General features: G+C 46.6%; 1 protein-coding gene across 11 annotated transcripts in view; it reads right to left on the reverse strand.

The window, feature by feature from the left end:
- The window catches only part of ZMYND8 (zinc finger MYND-type containing 8), a 122827-nt gene that overhangs the window by 59023 nt on the left and 45000 nt on the right, over window positions 1-18804 (reverse strand). For 9 of the 11 annotated variants that reach the window (XM_029919326.1, XM_029919329.1, XM_029919332.1 and 6 more), the window contains 7 exons: window positions 16497-16715; window positions 13535-13648; window positions 10350-10442; window positions 9095-9182; window positions 6645-6700; window positions 2202-2279; window positions 1045-1160 (listed from right to left, as the gene is read on the reverse strand). In XM_029919326.1, the coding sequence (XP_029775186.1) occupies window positions 1045-1160; window positions 2202-2279; window positions 6645-6700; window positions 9095-9182; window positions 10350-10442; window positions 13535-13648; window positions 16497-16715 (764 nt within the window). The remainder of the gene's footprint in view (window positions 1-1044; window positions 1161-2201; window positions 2280-6644; window positions 6701-9094; window positions 9183-10349; window positions 10443-13534; window positions 13649-16496; window positions 16716-18804) is intronic. The other 2 variants (XM_029919336.1, XM_029919333.1) reach the window with 1 other exon arrangement.

Here is an 18804-nt window from a genome sequence, read left to right on the forward strand (position 1 = left end):
CTTCTGTCTTCATTTGCAAGGCAACAAGCAAAGTGAACAGAGGTAACAGTTCTGGTTCTGGTGTTTGGAATCACAGACCGTACTTTCAGAATATTCTGTGGGTGTGTATAATTTTTAGAATACATTTTTAAAAATTTGTTTAAGTTTACTTATTTATTTTGAGAGAGAGCACGAGCTGGAGAGGGGCAAAGAGAGGGAGTCAGAGAACCCCAAGCAGGCTCCACGCTGGCAGCATAGAGCCCAGGGCAACACTCGAACTCACGAACTAGGAGATCATGACCTGAGCTCAAATCAAGAGTCAGACACGTAACCAACTGAGCCCCCCAGGGGCCCTGGAATACGTGTTTTACGTATTCTCCCCAACACACTCAAACACGCTTTCAGACTGCTTCATAGCACACTGAAAGATTTCTGCCTCATTTAATCCTCCCATAACTTGCTAAAAAGAAAACTATGATACTAACCACTGCTCACCTGGATCCACTTGCTGCTTTCAAGCCCGGAGGATAGGGAACTGCTAAGAGCTAGAACAGTTCACTTCCCTGCGAGCGAGGGAGCGGGGAGGGCGCCCACCTGGTAAAACAGCCGCCTCTTATAATTTCCTATTTGGCTTCAGAGAAAAGGCAACGGGAGAGAACCACCCAGCACAATGATAAGAGATTCATTTACTGGCAATCTGCGGAAATACTTCTGATCCCTGAAAGCATTATTTTGAAAAGCAATTTGCCCGGTGGTTTAATTTACTCTACAAAATCTAAAATGAAGAGCCCCACTTAAAATAGCCGTGGAGCCTATTCTGGTACCAGTTTCATCAACAAACCTACGAAAGCATGATTCTCCTCTTAACATACCTGAAAAAACTGAAGCCCACACACGTTATCAGAGTTAACGCAGCAGCTCAAGACAGGATTTGTGACTGCAAGATGACTGCATGTGTCATGACAATAAACAACTTAACACTCCCTCCGCCCCTGCTTGCATCCATGATGGAGCTATCAAAGGTTCAGTTAGAGCTGTATGTTTGCAGCCGGTTTTAACTCCCACCTGTCATGTTGTCCAAAGAAACGAGCATCAACCTGCCCGTCTTTATCCCTCAGAGCTTTTGCAGGCCAGAATGGAAACCCCTTCAGTTTTGCCCAGACCAAAGGATGTGGATTGCTCTAGGAAAAGAGAAACAAAACCCAGAGTTTGTATGGATGTGACAGCAAGACCGAAGATACACAAAGCTTGCTTTATGCAGATACAGCAAGGCCACCCACTGAGCGAGATGGCGTCCAGGCAGGGTCTCCCAAGGGGGCTTCCCTAGGCCCACATGAGGCGAGGATGCCCCAGGCGAAGCTGGTTCTGGGGGTGAATGCAGAAACAGGGGAGAAGGAACCACAGTCGAGATCAGGCTTGGACACTGGCCACATTGCTAATTACCGAGGTGGCCGTGAGCAAGTGTGCGCCTTTCCCTGCAACATGGAGACAGCAATGCCTACACCCTCCGCTAAGCTGCGAGTCTGAAATGCGCATTATAATTACCATGTAATAAGGGCGGTGTAAACCACCTTGAGGGCTGCTCAGAGCCTTAACTCTTCAGGTGTCTAATCTCCAGCGGCAGGAAGAGACGTAAACTATGTTTCACTTTTCACTGTACTTGCCCTATCTTGTCTCCCCCCACCTCCCACCGTAAGCTCCAGCCCTACCTCCACCCACCAGACCACCCCACCCCACCCCAAGAACTCCCTTCTCTCTGCAAACCACTGGTTTGGAAAATGCAGATCAATGCGGAAAACAGGGTGATTTTTCTCTTCCCATCCCCCACCCCAAACCACCACTTGGGAGAGACCATAATGTCTATCCAGGTAGGTGTTTCCAATTCTCTGAAGACAGATTCGTCAAAGAACACACTTCCTGATGACTCTCAGCCCCCTCCCTGACGGGCTCCGTTTGGCTCTCTACCCTGCAGTCTACTGCGGGGCCGATAAACCCAGGAAGTCACAACACTCCCTCTGGCACATGAATTTCAGCCCCAGAGGATTTTTCCACCTGGGTTACTTTCACTCTGCCATAACATCATTGGTAAAATATATATGTATATATTTAAAATCTTCTCCCAAAGTTTCATCGAATAAGCCGCCTGGAAAAGGCAGCCCCCGGCAGTCATCTAAGGCATGAGTTCCGAAAAGGAAGGAAGGAAGGAAGGAAATGCAACTTACACAAGGCTCACAAAACCAGTTATCTCGTTTTTGGCAAGCAGCTAGGTAACACTCTGGACATACTTCGATTTCATTCATCTGTAAAACAAAAATACGTTAGGATGGGTCACCCAGGGGCCTCACGTCTGGGGGCCCTCAAGGAATGCGTGAGGATATTCGCAGGTAAGATTAGCTAAACCAGCGTCCCCAGTGGGGAACCCCTCAGAGCGGAATCCAAACACCTCGCAAGCCCCCCCCCCGCCCCCCCAAAACGTCCTCCACCCGGCCAGAGCCACCGACAGCTCCCTCCGGACCACATCGGGACCAGCGGCCTCCACTCTTGGTCCCACTGGGATCCCCCCCACAGCAGCCAGAGCCATCACGTACATCCGATGGGTAGTTGTTGCAAATGGCATCTAGGAGGTTCGGGACAGTGCCCGAAACAAAGGATCCTCCAGAGTAAATGTCAGTAGTACAAGGCTGAGAAACTAACCAGGAAGTCTAAACTCCACATTAGCTCCTCCTTCAACACCGAGTGTGACCAGGCCTGGCCTCTTGTCTGAGCTCCCCAAACACCTCCAGCCACCCCGGTGTCTGCTGGCAGCGCTCAGCTCCCACCCAGCTCCACTCACACCCGCCAGGGCAGGTGCTATTTTACCTACACTGACAATCTCAAAATTATGTCATTTACTGACCGTCCTTCTCTTTCTTTGAAAACGTACATTCCTCTAGGGACCTAAGTACCACTTAGATCTCAGAATCCCTCTTCTTGAATCTCAATTCAGACTCCAGCATTTACTAGCTCTGTTACGTTAGGAACAGTTGCTTATCTTGGTGAACCTCCATTTGCTCATCTACAGAATGGGGATGTGAGTAGTACCTACCAGGTAGCAATTATAGGCGGTGCATGTAAACCGCTTTAGGTGACACCGTGATCAACAGACACACTGGTTAACATTTACCAGAGATCTACGCTGGGATCATCAACGTGTTCGACGGGTGCCAATTCATTCATTCCTCAGTACTAATCCATTCCTCCTCGCACCCTTGGGAGCCAGGCCTGCTGTTTCCCCCATTATGACAGATGGAAAAAGTGAAGCCCCAGAAAGTCAAGAAACCTGCCCAAGGTCTCCCTGGTGCAAAGGGGCAGGACCAGGATTTGAACCAAGGCAGAGGGACTCCAGAGCTAACGAGTTTCACCCGTCATCACCCTGTCTGTTGCTATTCTCTTACCATTGTCATAACTTGTTTTCTCTTTATCTCTGCATCATGGAAGGTGCCAGACACTCAGCAAGTATTACTCTTACTAATAACGTTACAATTATAATTGACTAACTCAACAGTCAATGAATAAAGACTGAATAAAGGAGCAAGAGAATAAATGAATGACTGAATGAACAGTGGCATATATTTCCTGTTCCTCCTCACTCTATGTGTGGGCTACTCTGAAGGTACTGGTGGGAGCAAAGGGGTAACCCAAGGTCCAGGGCAGCTCGGCACTGGAGCACACACAGCTGCCCTGTACTGCTAACAGGCAGATGGAGAAATCCCAGACGCTGAGTACCTGCGTCCAGTAAATCCCACCTGGGAGCGACTAAACACCTAGGCTTTAGCTCCCAAATCCAGGAAAACAAAGGAATCCCCAAGGGGAACGCACCTGGAGAACTCGCTCATACAAAATTCTAAAGCAACAATGAACATATCAAAACCAGTCTATCGTATAGTGGTGAGCATAGCTTCCTTCCAAAACCAGTCTATCGTCACTTGTCATAAAAAATGTGCAAACCAGGGGCGCCTGGGTGGCTCAGTCGGTTAAGTCTCTGACTTCGGCTCAGGTCATGATTTCACGTTCATGGGTTTGAGCCCCGCGACGGGCTCTGTGCTGACAGCTCAGAGCCTGGAGCCTGCTATGCTAAGGATTCTGTCTGTCCCTCTCTCTGCCCCTCCCCCACTGCCTCTCTCAAACATCAATAAAAACTTAAAAAACAAAAAGGAAACATGCAAACCAAAATCACAGTGAGATGCCACTGTTTTTACTGGTCACACTGCAGGGAAAATATAGATGCATGATTTTTTAAATTAGAACTTCCAAAATTGGCAAGGACACAGAAAAACTACCCAGATAGTTGCACATATTGCTACAGCTTTCCTAGAAATCAATCAGGAAATATCTACATGAAGCCAATGCTCTGTGGACAGCCTGAGACCTGCCAGATGCCTTTCTAACAATTATACTAGGAAGATCATCCTGGGGCGCCTGGGGGGCTCAGTCAGGTGAGCATCAGACTTTGCCTCAGGTCATGATCTCACAGTTTGTGGGTTCGAGCCCCCATCATGGATGCTTGGGATTCTCTACCTCCCTCTCTCTCTGCCCCTTCTGCGCACAATCTCTCTCTCAAAATAAATATTTTTTAAACTAAAAAAAATCTGTAGAGGGGTGCACCTGGGTGGTTCAGTTGGTTAAGCCTCTGACTTCAGCTCAGGTTATAATCTCATGGTCCATTAGTTCAAGCCCCCACGCTGAGTTCTGTGCTGACAGCTCGGAGTGTAATGCCCAAAACGCAGTATCCTCAACAACCAGAGACCACCAGGGAGACCGAGGCACGCATGCAAAGGCAAAGGGCTTTATTGCGGGCTTATAAACTCGGGCTCACAGACTTCACCAGCGCAGTGGATCCGTGCTGAGAGCCCCGAACAAGGGCTGAGTAGGGTTTATACGGGGTTTGGGAAGGGGGAGTTACAAGAAATGGTAACACAGGTACAGAGATCCAATCATAATGGTACAACAGTATTGGCAGCACTTTAACCATATGCATTGTTCAGAGCTGGTTTGTTACTTTTGGCGGGACCCAATCACAATATTGAAAGTAGTTTCGAAATTAACCAATTACAGAGCGAGCCCAGGGTCTTGTTCGGCGACTAACGGGTTAACTTTAACATTAGGTAACAGGGTCCTATCTAAAGTTCCTATCTGCAGGCCTCACCTTAAGGAATGTGGGGAGAGGTAGCTGGCCTTTCCTGATTGGATACCGCAAGGTGGTCTCTCCTGCTCTAGGCAACGTGTAACTGCCTGATCTATTTGGGGAAACTGAAACTTAGGCCTTCTAGTTCAGAGGGGAAACTTAAAGCCTGTCATGGCACCTGTTTGGTTCAGACTCGTGTTCTTACAAGAGCCTGGAGCCTGCTTCAGATTCTGTGTCTCCGTCTCTCTCTGCCCCTCCCCCACTCATGCTCACTATCTCTCCCAAAAGTAAATTTTTTTAAATCTTAATAAGTAAGGGGCACCTGGGTGGCTCAGTTAAGTGTCCGACGTTAGCTCAGGTCGTGATGTCACAATCTGTGGGTTTGAGTCCTGCATCAAGCTCTGTGCTGACAACTCAGAGCCTAGAGCCTGCTTCGGATTCTGTGTCTCCCTTTCTCACTGCCCGCCCTTCCACTCACACTTTGTCTCTCTCTCTCTCAAAATTAAATAAACATTTAGGGGCGCCTGGGTGGCTCGGTCAGTTAAGCGTCCGGCTTCGGCTCAGGTCATGATCTCACAGTTCGTGGGTTCCAGCCCCGCGTCGGGCTCTGTGCTGACAGCTCAGAGCCTGGAGTGTGTCTTCAGATTCTGCATCTCCCTCTCTCTCTGACCCTCCCCTGCTCACGATGTCTCTCTCTCTCTCTCAAAAATAAATAAAAACATTAAAAAATTTAAAAAAAAAATTAAATAAACATTTTAAAAAATTTTAATACGTAAAGATATGCAGAAATGGGCGTATCCTAACATATCCAAATGTTTTCCTTACAAAGAAATGAACAAATGATGAATGAATGAAATGCACAAGACGCCGGCGTCCCTCCCAGCGCCCCTCCCAGCGCCCCTCCCAGCGCAGTTTCTCACTCGGACAGCGGGGGGTCTAACAAAGCCTTCCTGGAACCAGTCTGCTCCCTGTCCTCGCACAACCACGAGAGCCTCAGGGCAGGCCCGGAGGTTCACTTCTTCCACAGCATCGAAACCATGGGTATTTCTAAGAGGGACTGACTTCCCAGGACTCTGCACGCCATTCCCTGAGAAAAGCCTTTCCCCCAAATATCATTAAAATCCAAACATCTTCCCCAAGAAAACTAAAAAATGCCTGGCCCAATGCCACACTGTGGGGTGAAATAATTAAGAACCCGATCTGCGCAACCGAGAAAACTCAAAATGCCAAGGTCCTGACCATGACTCAAGCCTGAATAATACAAGGTCATGTCCACCTCCCTGAGATCATGGCTAAGACAGTATTGACTTCTAGCATGCGGGGCCGGGGCGATCCCCTTGGTCACTTTTGCTTTTCCTTGAAGAGAAAGAAGGGGCACGGTTTATGCCTCAACAAATCCCAAATTTGCCCCCACTACCCACTAAGAGATTCTGCAGATGGAAATCACACGCCAGCCCCTCATTCTGGATGCATTTAAAACAGGACCGTGAGAAACACATACCTCATGCTCACAGATTTTGATGACTACTTTCGCTATCTGTGTCAATTTGTGATTTCCTAAGGGAATAAGAAAATATGATTAATTCAAATGGAAACATGTTTGTAACACCAGGCTTCGGGATTCTACTTCCACTAACAACCTTTCAACTTGCTTTCCCCCGGGATTAAGCTTTTAAAGGCTAAAAACCAGAAGATCCTGGTGCCTAAGAGCAATTCAAAGTATGTGACTTTTCCCATAAGCAGTGGCCAATCTTTGGTGCCTCAATGTCATCTCTGAAACTGAGCGATTTGTGCGGGATTCCTACAGTTCGCAGATGACTATTTGGAAGATGTTTTTATATTCAAAAGGCTCCAATTAGTGGGAAGGAGCCTAAGTCACCCACTGTTCCAGACTCCAGCCCGTGAAAGGTAACGGGAGAGAAAACAATTACTCAAGCAGCTCTGTTGTGCCTGGTGCGTCAAAATACATTTTCTTCTTAACTCAAGAAGCCCTATCAGGAAGCAGGTATGAATGCTCCCATTTCCTTAATGCATACACCAAGGCTCAGGAGTCGTTTACACGAGACTACTTGGCAAATGAGGTGGAAATCTGCCCCAGGTCTAACTCTCAATGCCTCACCTTTGCTAAACCAGAAGACAAGATGGCCACAAAAAAAAGTATGCTTTTTTTCAAACATTATGGTGTCTTCAGAAATGATAAATTTGTTGACAAAAAGATTTTAAACACACACACACACACACACACACACACACACCCTAGATTTCCGGCTTGCCTTAAAAACTCAAGAGGTCTGCTAACGCTGTCCAGTGGTGACGCCCTCAGACCTGAAAGGAGGTTCCCATTCCCCAGTCTCTACTCTCTGCCGACCCGGCTTATGCTAATTTTCTGCCACCTCCACTTGTTTATGTGATCTGACCCAGCCTTTCTATATATTTAAGTTTATAATCTTTACGCAGATTTTCCCCCAAGCTCCTCGTCGCCCCTTTCTCCCCTCCCCACATGTCTGGCCTGCTACTGGGCTAATAATGTAAAACATGTGCTTTTTAGCAGACATCCACCCACTCCTACCTCTTCCCTACATGAGCTAGCAATCTACGCTAGGACTAGAGAGGAAGAAGACAGACAGGGTGTCTGCTCTTAAAGATCGTGTGTCCTTAGAGGGGAGGGAAAAAAAGATCTTACATCCTGGTGAGGAGCTGAAGCAAATAAACATAGCACCATCCGGGAAGCGTGATACGTGCTCCCATCGGGAGCACAGACGCTGGGACATCCACCAGGAGCACCTCGTGTGGTCTGGGTCACAAGGGAGAGCGCCTCAGAGAACGGATAGGCTGACACGGAAGGACACAAAAAGTCATCAAGGCAGAACGTTCTAGCAGAAAATAAGAGGAACAGAGTGGAGCAGGAGGCTGAGAGCGCCACCTGGCCAAGCGGTAGACAGAGAGGACTGTGGGAGAAGGGAGGGAGCTAAGAGAGGAGATTTTCATGGAAAGCCTCTTCCATTCTGTCTAGAAGAATCAACCCACAAAACCACAACTGACAAAACTTTATCCAGAATACAAAGGACTCCTCAAATGTAGTAATGAAGACACAAACCACCCAGTTCTTGAAACAAACCAAAGATCTGAACACATATTTTACCAAAAAAGATATACAAGTGACTAATAAGCACATGAAAAGATAAGCAGTACCATTAGTCATAAGGAAAAGCCAAATTCACACACCATAACTGTTCCTACTTCCAAAAATGGCTGAAATGAAGAAGACAGACAGTATCAAGTGCTGGAAAGGATGTGAAACCACTAAGTCTCCCCCATACATGGCCTAAGAGGGTAAACAATACAGCCACTTTGCGGAAAGTTTCCCAAAATGCCTCGTAGACTTAAATATAAACGTACGAGCAGCAGCACCGCTTCTGAGTATTGACCCGTGAGAAATGAAAGAATATTTCCATGCAAAGACCTGGGCAAGACTGTTCGCAGGGTCTGGGTTCCTAACAGCCCCAATCTAAAAACTCCAATACCTCTCAGCAATGACAAAGGGAATGGGTAAATAAACTGTAGGCTGGTACAATAGAAACCACCCGCAGAAATAAAAAGGAACAAAACCAATGATGGCATGAATCCCCTCCCCCCTCCAAAAAAAAACTACACTGCATGAAATTAGCCAGACACAGAAGAGTGCGCTCTAGGATTCCATCGATGTGAAATTCTAGACTATGTACAACTAATCTGCGGGGACAGAAAACATGGAGGAGGGTGGATTTGCTGGTTTGGGGCAAGAGGGTATCAACTCCTATCTTCAAATGCAGAGTCACCATCCCCTACTGACATACATTAGCAGTCTGTACACAAACGACCTCGGTGAATGGCCCTACGAATGGCGGGCGGGGTTAGGAAAGGTGGGAGAATGGGCAGCACACGCTCCTGATAGCCACCGAAGCCACTCACCTCCGTTATAAATGATGCAGTTGTGCAAAATCCACTTTGCGTCGGCCAGGAAGGCTTCCGTGCACCCATACATTTTCTTTTTAGCGTTCTGGGGAAAGCAAGCCACAGAGCATAATGACCCAGGAGTCTACACAAGCCAATTAACACCTGTGTCCCCACATCATTTTTGTTCCGCTCTCTCCCCTCCCCCGCACATCATTTCCGCAGCATTCATTTGCCACATTAATGAATGCTTTTACCCATTTCCCAGGATGCTCTTCTATTTGAGAGCTATAATTCTATGAAAACAAAGTCCCTGAATTCATCACAGTAACTTGAAATTTTTCCTCTTATATAAGTAACTGTCATTTATCAAGCAGCCCCTTCCAATAAACCGGGGTATTTCATATATTTATATGTTTATGATTAATTGTAAGTCTCACGTAAGCCCTGTGACGGAGACCTTAATGACACACTTACTTATCATCCTGCTGTTACGTGCAGGGATACTAAGCTATGGAAATACTAAAGAACTTATCCAAAGCCCCAAAGCTATGAATTTATGAAGCTGGGATTCCAACTCTGTCTTTTTCTAAAGCCTTTTTTTTCTAAATACCGTAAGGGTGTATGCAACTTTCCCAAACACGTTTCAGTCAGCGTTTGGGGGTCAGCAATTAAAAAAAATAAAATGTTTTCTCCAGATCCATCCTTTTCTTTACCCATATTTTGGTGCCAAAAATTTGAAACTCAGCACCAAAATGATGTGCATAATCTAAAGCGTTCCAAGAAAAAAATTTCAGCCTGAACTTTTAAAAATTATCTTCAGGCTTTAAAGACATATCCTTCTCAGTAGATTACGTTCTCGGGAGCCACATCTTTATCAGCAAACTGAAGGTTTTCCGAACACTTAATTTTCTCTTTTCGCCTTCCTTCTGCCCTCATTAGCACCTCTGAGACAGAGAGAAAAGGGGAAGCAGGCCTCAAATCAATCAAATCACGAGTATGTAGAAGTGTGACTGTTTGAGGTATAAAGCCACAATCACCAGCAGAAGTACTATTTGGAGCTGATCAGTGGAATTCAGCAATTCCACTGCAATCCTTGGAAGAATGTTCCGGAAGTTGGGGGACCAAGGGTTCTTGCATCCAAATAAAAATGGCGCAGGGGAGAGGTAGAGAAACCTTCTAACTTGAGATGGGGCACAGGAAGTGAGGAAGGGTCTTTAGGCATCTCGATAATTCGGGCCTACAACGGTGAGGTTCTTTGATGAAGGCCAACCTTTTCCAATGTACAGAGATCCATAGGATGGAAGATGTATTCTGCATAGTCAGGATGCTGTTCTAACGGAACAGGCTTCTGGAATGCATCTGTCTATAAAAGAAAGAAAAGAGACGCGCGCGCACACACACACACACACACACACACACACACACACGCCCATCATTATGGAGGAAGACAAGCATTCATAGCAACAAAGTACTGTTCAAATAGAGACAACTTTTCAGAGAATCTAGTTCTAAGTGTTTCCATAAAGAAGGACCTTGGAGGGGGCACCTGGGAGGCTCAGTCCGTTAAACGTCCAACATCGGCCCAGGTCATGATCTCGCAGTTTGGGAGTTCAAACCCCACATCAAGCTCTGTGCTGACAACTCAGAGCCTGGAGCCTGTGTCAAATTCTGTGTCTCCCTCTCTCAGCCCCTCCATTGCTCATGCTCTGTCTCTCAAAAATAAATAAATGTTAAAAAAAATAATAAAATAAAATATTAAAAAAAGAATGACCTTGGGGCAGTACCGGACCGGTTCATGTTCTAGTTCTGCCTGGTTATCAATAATAATGGGAGCTGTTCTGGTTTTGTTATTTGTTTTGTTTTCAATATTTAACCAAGTAACAGGTCCGGTCCTCTTCTATTAAGATCAACAAAATACAAAATCAGCTATTTTGGACGTGAACCCTGAATAAGGCGTATGTTATGTCCTGCAAACGTCAGTCATCAAAACGGACTCACAGTGAAATCTAGTCACACCTAGGGATGACACACTCAACGAAATCCCCCTCAGTGCTGACACTGAGCTTTGGCTCCCCCCTTATGAAGGCAAATTACCCTCAACACAAGGACCATATCAAAGTTTCTCACCCTGATCCATGTTCTTAAGCCCTACGTGAATCAGTTCAAATCGCCAGGCCCGGTTTCTTGATGGGTGGTGATGTCTTAACAATATTTAAAAATCTAAAAGATTTGAGAGGCCTGGCTGGCTCAGTCAGTAGAGTATGTGACTCTTGACCTATGGTTTGTGTGTTCGAGCCCCACACTGGGGGTAGAGATTACATAAAAGTAAAATCTTGGGGTGCCTGAAGGGGCTCCGTCAGTTGAACACCAATTCTTGATTTTGGCTCAAGTCACAGTCTCATGTCTCATGAGTTTTGAGTCATATATCGGGCTCTGTGCTGACGGTGCAGAGCCTGCTTGGGGTTCTCTGCCTTTCTCTTAACTCATGCATGCAGTTTCTGTCTCTATCTCTCAAAATTAAAAAAATATATATATTTAAAAATAAAATCTAGGCCACCTGGGTGGCTCAGTCAGTTAAATATCCAACTTCAGCTCAGGTCATGATCTCACGGTTCACAAGTTCAAGCCCCTGGTCAGGCTCTGTGTCAACAGCTCAAAGCCTGGAGCCTGCTTCGGAACCGGTGTCTCCCTCTCTCCCACTCATTCTCTCTCGCTCTCTCTCTCAAAAATAAATAAAAAATATTTTTTATAAAAATAAAAATAACACCCTAAACTCTTAAACTCAATCTATCAGTACCTAAAACACCAAATGAGACTCAAGGGAGGCACGCACGGAAAGGGAGACCATGTGCCGTTACACGGAAGTAAAGTGTGCAGCCATTCCAAGTTAAAAAGATGCTTCAGTATCAGCAGCAACTTTCTGCCCTGATTGATTTTATATCAAACAATTTATGTGAGAACTTAACGCCTTATTCTTTTTTTTTTTTTTTTGGTTTATAATTCTACAGTGCTGACAAGTCTCCGTGAATCTATTCTTTTGGTAAACAGTCCTCGGCAGGTTTCATTTAGCCTGTGAAAAAGCAGGAAGTAATTGCTTGTCACTCAACATAAAAATGACTCCACAGTAAGGGGGGGGGGATTGTTTTCCTTTCCAGACTGAGGCTATCCAGGCTTTTGCTTCCATTGACAGAGATTTTGTTAAAAAGATTGTAGGGCACCTGGGTGACCCAGCTGGTTACGTGTCTGACTTCAGCTCAGATCATCATCTTGCGGCTCATGGGTTCGAGCCCCATATCGGGCTCTGTGCTGACAGCTCAGAGCCTGTATTATAGGCTGCTTCAGATTCTGAGTCTGCCTCTCACTGCCCCTCCCCTGCTCGTGCTTGGTCTCTCTCTCTCAAAAATAAATATTAAAATTAAGGGAAAAAAAAAGAGACAGAGACAGAGAGACATAGGTACCCAATTTAGCAACACCCAATTGGCAGACTCTGAATTCTTGTCATGGTATCAAATTTCAGAATATAATCTCAAAACAAAGGCTTGGGGATTTTTTTTTTTTTTTTAAGAAATTAAGCCACAGTGGCTACACTCAGTACCCTGAGTCTCAACATGACCATATATTCATTTGACCTAGAAAGCAGACTCTGGGGAGTTTAACAAAGGGTCACGACTAGCCCATGTGGTACCTTGGTGCAAATCAGAAAAGGAAAACCCTGCCCTTGGGTTTCTCTAGATCCGTCTGTATGAAGAATGTCCTAACATGTCGATGACATGGGCATGAAGCATTTTTAAGAAAGAGGCATTTTACCATCATCCTCCTGAAAACGGGCACCTAAAAAGTAAAGCCACCGAGGGTGCATATGACGTGACCGGGCCTCCGGGAAGGGTCAGTGCCAGAGAACAGTGTGCGCCGGCTCACTGTGGCACTCCTGCTTTCGCGTCTGGATCTTCTTTAGACAAAGGCTGTCCAAAAATCCCATTTCAAAATTGAGGGAGTTTAACCAAATCTCACCCTTTCTGGGACTCGATGGGTTGAATTTTACTTGTAGGTTGCATCATCAGACCCCGACTCTAAAGAAACTGGGCTGCACCGTGTGCTCTCACGGAAAAGGAATTTTACAAATTCCAGTGGGAAGAAACCCAAACGCTCCTTCCCGATGGGGTGTGGGTAGGAGGCTTTGCTTCTCAGCGGATCAGAATTCTAAATCCCCGCCAACGTTCTACTGTATGTCATTTCCTGACACAGTCCCTGGGGACGGAGTGCTAACTAACCAGGGAGAATGAACTGAACGTCGTCATGCCTCATATCTTATTTATAGGTATTTGAACTGTACGAAGGCCCAGAGTAGGCACAGGTGTCTGGAAACCAAAGAGCCCCCAGAACGAGAATGTGAACAGAAGATAAGAAAAGTTCACTATTTCCCGCTTATGCTTATATCAAGAGGAATGTTCTTACCCCTGGCTGTTTCATTTTCTGAATGGCAAATTTGAGCAGGTAGGAGAGCTGTTCAATGGTGAGCATGGTCATGGCTTTACTCTGCGTCTCGATGCATTCTGCTACAGTAATCTTCTACAAGTCAAAATCACACAAACGTCCGGTTAGAAAAACGTTACTTTTCCCATACATAGTTCCCTTTCCTCCCTTTTAGGTGTTCCAATAAGCAAGCACATTAAGAAAAAAAATCCTTTCCATCCATAGACACTAGTTGTTTTACTTGAGAAGGCCCCCAATCTACTTGATCCTATACAGGATCAGTAGATAAAAATTAAGGGGAACATCAAACCACTGATGACCTAATCTGGGAAGGGTTTTGCGCTCAGGAAGAGGACATAATCAGAGAGAGAAAGATGCAGGTAGGCAGGGACCTAACATCATCACGAAAAACTGTGGGTTTTCATGAAGGGGAGGTGACAAGGAAAGACCAGTAATGGTTCAGGGTGATATCTGAGCACAAGGAAATCAGTCGCTTGACTTGATCCCCTTAGGGTTCTGGGCTACCTTTCCGGAAGCTGACGAGGCATTATACACAATGACATCAAGGATGGAATAGGACAGTCTCCCCCATACAAAGAATCCAAGGGGTGGGAGGGAACTAAATATAAATATGACTTCATTCTCTTGTCACCACGGATGCGAGCCCACGCAGGACATTCTGGGCAGAACTACGCAAGGCGCACAGTCTCGCTGTCTGTCTCCGTGGGAAATGAATGTCATTCCGAAAGGGAAATTCCCATCAAAGAAGAGGCCCAGAGAAATGTCTGAAACCAGACTCTGCTGTGTAAATCTGGTACCACATTCCGGAGCTTCAGACTCCTTATGTAGCAACAATGAAAATAGCAAATCCCGATGATGTCAGGAAACACTCTTTAACCATCTGTGTAGGGAGAGCTGAGAAAAGTTTTCTCCAATTAATCTTGATTTCGTTTCCATCCTTTATATCTCTGGATCCTCCAAAAGGAACTTTCAGACGTGTCTGGTTGGTTGTCGAGGAAAAGGGCAATATGGGAGTTGCTCAGACGCTGAAAACGGTATGTGACGTGTGTATCTAACTGCCTCGCTCGCAGAGCCTGCAACAGCGAGTCTTTCCAGCTGATGCGCTGCCAGCGTACCCCCGGAAGAAACGTGTGGCCCGAAACCGTAGACACAGAACACCTGTTTGGATTGCTGTGCGTTTCCAGGTAACTATCCGTGGCGAGCACATTCACCTCTGCTCCGGCCCCGATCCCTTCTCTCCTGGCTGGCAGTGCCTGGTTCCCACGACACAGATTAAAAGTGCCAGGTGGGCATTTTCAGGATTTTGTTGCATGAGGACTGATCTGATGCTGAGCAATGAGGCCAAGGGCAAGTCAGCTGGAGGCTGAAGGGCAAAGTCCTTCTGCTGGATTAAAAGCGGGTTGCAAAGAAAAAACACTCCTCCCCTTAGAGGAATTTTTGTCTAGACACACGTCATAAAAAACCCCGGCAGCCACGTTATGGCCATGGGGGACACAGCGCCTCAACAGTGAAAACAGAAAGAGTCTGGCTGCGAACAGACTCTGGCCGGGCCCTGCCTCTGGCTTCTCTCGACGCAGGAAAATAAATCCCAGTTGTTCCGGTCCGCGTTCATCAAGGTCTAATATCTGCAGCAAAAGCCACGATGGTTCTTGGGAAATTATTCAACAACTGGGAAGAGTGGGCCAGGACACGAGGACACGGAGGAAGGCTCCGGTGACACCGCCCCGAACGTAAGAGAACCAGGTCGAGCCCCGCAACAGGGCGCCATCACTGAGCAAAGCCCTTCCGGCGGGTCGCCCGTCTCCCGGGACCCAGAGAGAGCCCGCCGCCACCTTTCACAGCCTTAGGGGCAGAGCTCCATTGAAGGGTTGTCATCTTATTGATCTGATGTCTAATTTCTTTTCAAATATTTGCTTTTCTCCTTTCCCAACACAAAAGCCGTAGTACCAAAGGCACTGTCCTAAAGTGTGCTTTTCCTCCTCCCTGAAGAGCGCCTTGAGACCAATACAGACATCATTGAACCCAAGTGACATCCCGTGTTGAATGATTTTGCAGGTGATGTCGTCTGCAGCATTTTGAAAAACCATTGAAGCTGCAAGTCGCCGAGGAAAGAGGCCACCTCAGGTTTGTGGAGGCAGCAGTAACGGTTTTCAGGAAAAGCGTTCCGGCTTTCCTACAGGTGCACGTTCCTCGCCAGGCCCGTGCGCTTCTGTTCTGCCTCTGTGGCCCCAGCACCTCTGCCTGACGGCGGCTCGCTCTCCCTCCCCTGTGCGTCGTTCTCAAATCTTAAGGAGACCTTCCTGGGCCTCTTCACATGAAAGGGCAACACCTCCAGCCTTCTTCTGCCCCTTCCGTCCTCTTTGATTCCTTTCCTTTGGTTTTCGTCCCCTTGTCCTGAAAAGCTTGTCACGCGGGCCCCTTTTAGGTCACTGCCGAATCCCTAGCACCTAATGGGCACTGGAGGACCGCTGTGGCGTGTGTCTGAGCGTCCGGGGACAACCACAGGCAGCATACCACCAGAAGGGGTCTTCTGGGATCACCTATGACCCATGAGTCAACAAGACAGCAGGAGACAACATCCAAAAAGACTAGACTCCGCACACGATCTTTCCAAGACGTAAGCGGTTAACGGCTTATCACTTCACGTCTGAAATGTTCATTACGGGACAGAGAAGGTTCCAGATCCCAGTGTGAGCCAAAGACCCAGGAAGAATCAAAACCATACTCGGTGCCATCGTCTTTCCAAAGAGCGGCAGCGCTGAGGCCCCTGCCAACGCTGGGCCCAAAACCGGGGCGCCGGCAGAGAATGCAAGAAATTTTTTTTGTTTCCATATCTGGATGATTTGATAATTTTGAAATCAAAGGAAGAAAGAGAAAGAAGAGGAAATGAGGCAGAGAACGCATTCATTCGTCAGGAACTAACCTCACATTCAGGACAAAACCAGTCCCCCTCTGGTTCCGATGTCAGTCTCAGACACTTAGCGTGATAAACCCGGGGACAGAGCTCACAGCAAAGGACCTGGCCTTCCCGGTGACAAACCCAGCAGTAGAAATCATTCCGTCCATCCTGTGGTACAACATCAACAGGGTCTGTGGTGAGTGGCTGCTTCATATAGTAAAACGGACCATGTCTTAGTTCTGACTGAAATGTAGGCAAGAAAGACAGGTTTGGTTTCAAAACAAATGTGCATTCTCAAAAGGAATTTGAACAAATACATCAATAACAACAAAAGAAAATCACAGCATTTCACACATTCATTAAAAAGCTATCTTGAGTTACTCTGCTAAATACAGAGTTTGCAGGTCCTTCAATACTAAGATACTTTTTTTGTTCTCTCTCTCTCTCCTCTATTTTCAGAAACCGTAGATTGAAAAGCGGGTGTCGACAAGAATCAATAGGCTGCCCGAGCCAACAGTAACAATGGCCAAGACCCAGGCACACCCGTGTTCAAAACTTAGCTCCACCAGCTGCATGACCCTGGGCAAATCTCTTCATCTCGCAGCTTCAATTTTCTCATCTGTAAAATGGGGATGATCATACCCAATTTCATGGTATTTTGGTGGGGATTAAACGAGAGGCTGTAACAACGTAGGCATTTAACACACTGCTGCCGTTACTAACGTTACCAACACAGGAGACCCACAAACGGAGTCTGAACAAAGCCAACAAATGTGGCAATTCACCCTAGGATTCTCTCAACAGGCTCCTGGAGTAGAGATCAACTGAATATGAGTCGCAAAAAAAAAAACAAAAAAAAACAGGCATTCATTTTTTATGTTTAACCCCCAATGCATTAAGTAGTAGAGCCAACCAGAGACTCCCTGAATCCACGATTCTTGAACACAGTAAGGTCCTCAAAGCACGAGAAATGTCTCCCTAATAATAAATTAAAGAATCCAACAAAGGCACACTCAGACACGGAAGATCCCTCAGGAAGAAACACTGGGGAGAGGTCGATGGGCAACTGGTAGCAAATACAGTATTTCAGAAGTACCATGAGAAAGTCTGGTGGTGAGCAGCGAAATGACCCAGTCGCTGCCTATGTGACTTCCAGAAAGCTCCTCAACCCTGGAGCCTCAATTCCAGGGATGATGGCCACAACCACAGTACCTTATCTTTGACAAAAAGCTTTTTTTTCCCCTCTTCGTCAGCAAAGCATTACAATTACCTCCACAAAGATCCCATATGCTGGTTAGACCTGCATACTTTCTGTTGATGTTATGAATGGATCTTTTTCTATTCTACTTGCTAAGTTGTCATTGTTGGTAGGTGGACAGAAATGCTGTTGGGGTTTTGTTAATCCTGACCTCACATACACAGTTCTAACAGTTTATTGGCTAAAGATGTTATCTCCTCTAAGAAACATCACTTTTGTCTGTTCATCTCTAATGTTTTTACACTACTTTGTTTTTTCCCTAATTTAAATGGGACCCTTATTTCATCCTGGGACCCCCCCCCCGGATAATGGGAAAGAGTTGTCAAGACTATAAGCAGTCATGCCTTCTTCCTGGTTTTTATTACAAGGTTTTGATGGTCTCAAAATGCCTGCTATTTCTATACTCCTTGAAAAAGAATCTCCCCTGAGGTGCCTGGGCGGCTCAGTCGGTTAAGCGTCCGACTTCAGCTCAGGTCATGATCTCGTGGTTCGTGGGCTCAAGCCCCTCATTGGGCTCTGCGCTGACAGCTCAGAGCCTGAAGCCTGCTTCGAATTCTATGTCTCCCTCTCTCTGCCCGTCCCCACCCCCCTCGCTCTGTCTCTGTCTCTTAAAAATAAATAAACGTTAAAAAAAAAAAACCTCCCATGGGCTTCCTTAGCATATCTTTTTTAATGCATCCTCCTAAGCCTTCCTACTCTCAAGGACGCCCTTGGTTGAGAACCACTAATGCCCAGGGTCTGCTATCTGCCTAGGAAATGGCCGTGTGCATTTGGGGCAGAGGAATGGGGTGAAGGGAGGATGGGGGGCGGGGGAGGGAGAGGAGGACAAGAAGGAAGAGGGAGGTGGGGAGTGGGAAGAGGGCGAAAAGATCCTGAAAGGGAAGCCTGACATGTGGAGCCAGCAGATCTATCTCTAACCTGAGTGAGATCTTCCAGACCGCTTTCGTGGCTTCTGCCACATACCAGTAAAAGCCATACCTCAGTGCCTGACTTCCTTTCAGCAAGTTACTAACAGGACAGGAAGAGTCCATGTACACGGAACTATAGGATCGAATGGGCCAGCTAGTCTCCCTA

This window comes from Suricata suricatta, chromosome 12, assembly GCF_006229205.1.
Source record: "Suricata suricatta isolate VVHF042 chromosome 12, meerkat_22Aug2017_6uvM2_HiC, whole genome shotgun sequence".
Lineage (NCBI taxonomy): Eukaryota > Metazoa > Chordata > Mammalia > Carnivora > Herpestidae > Suricata > Suricata suricatta.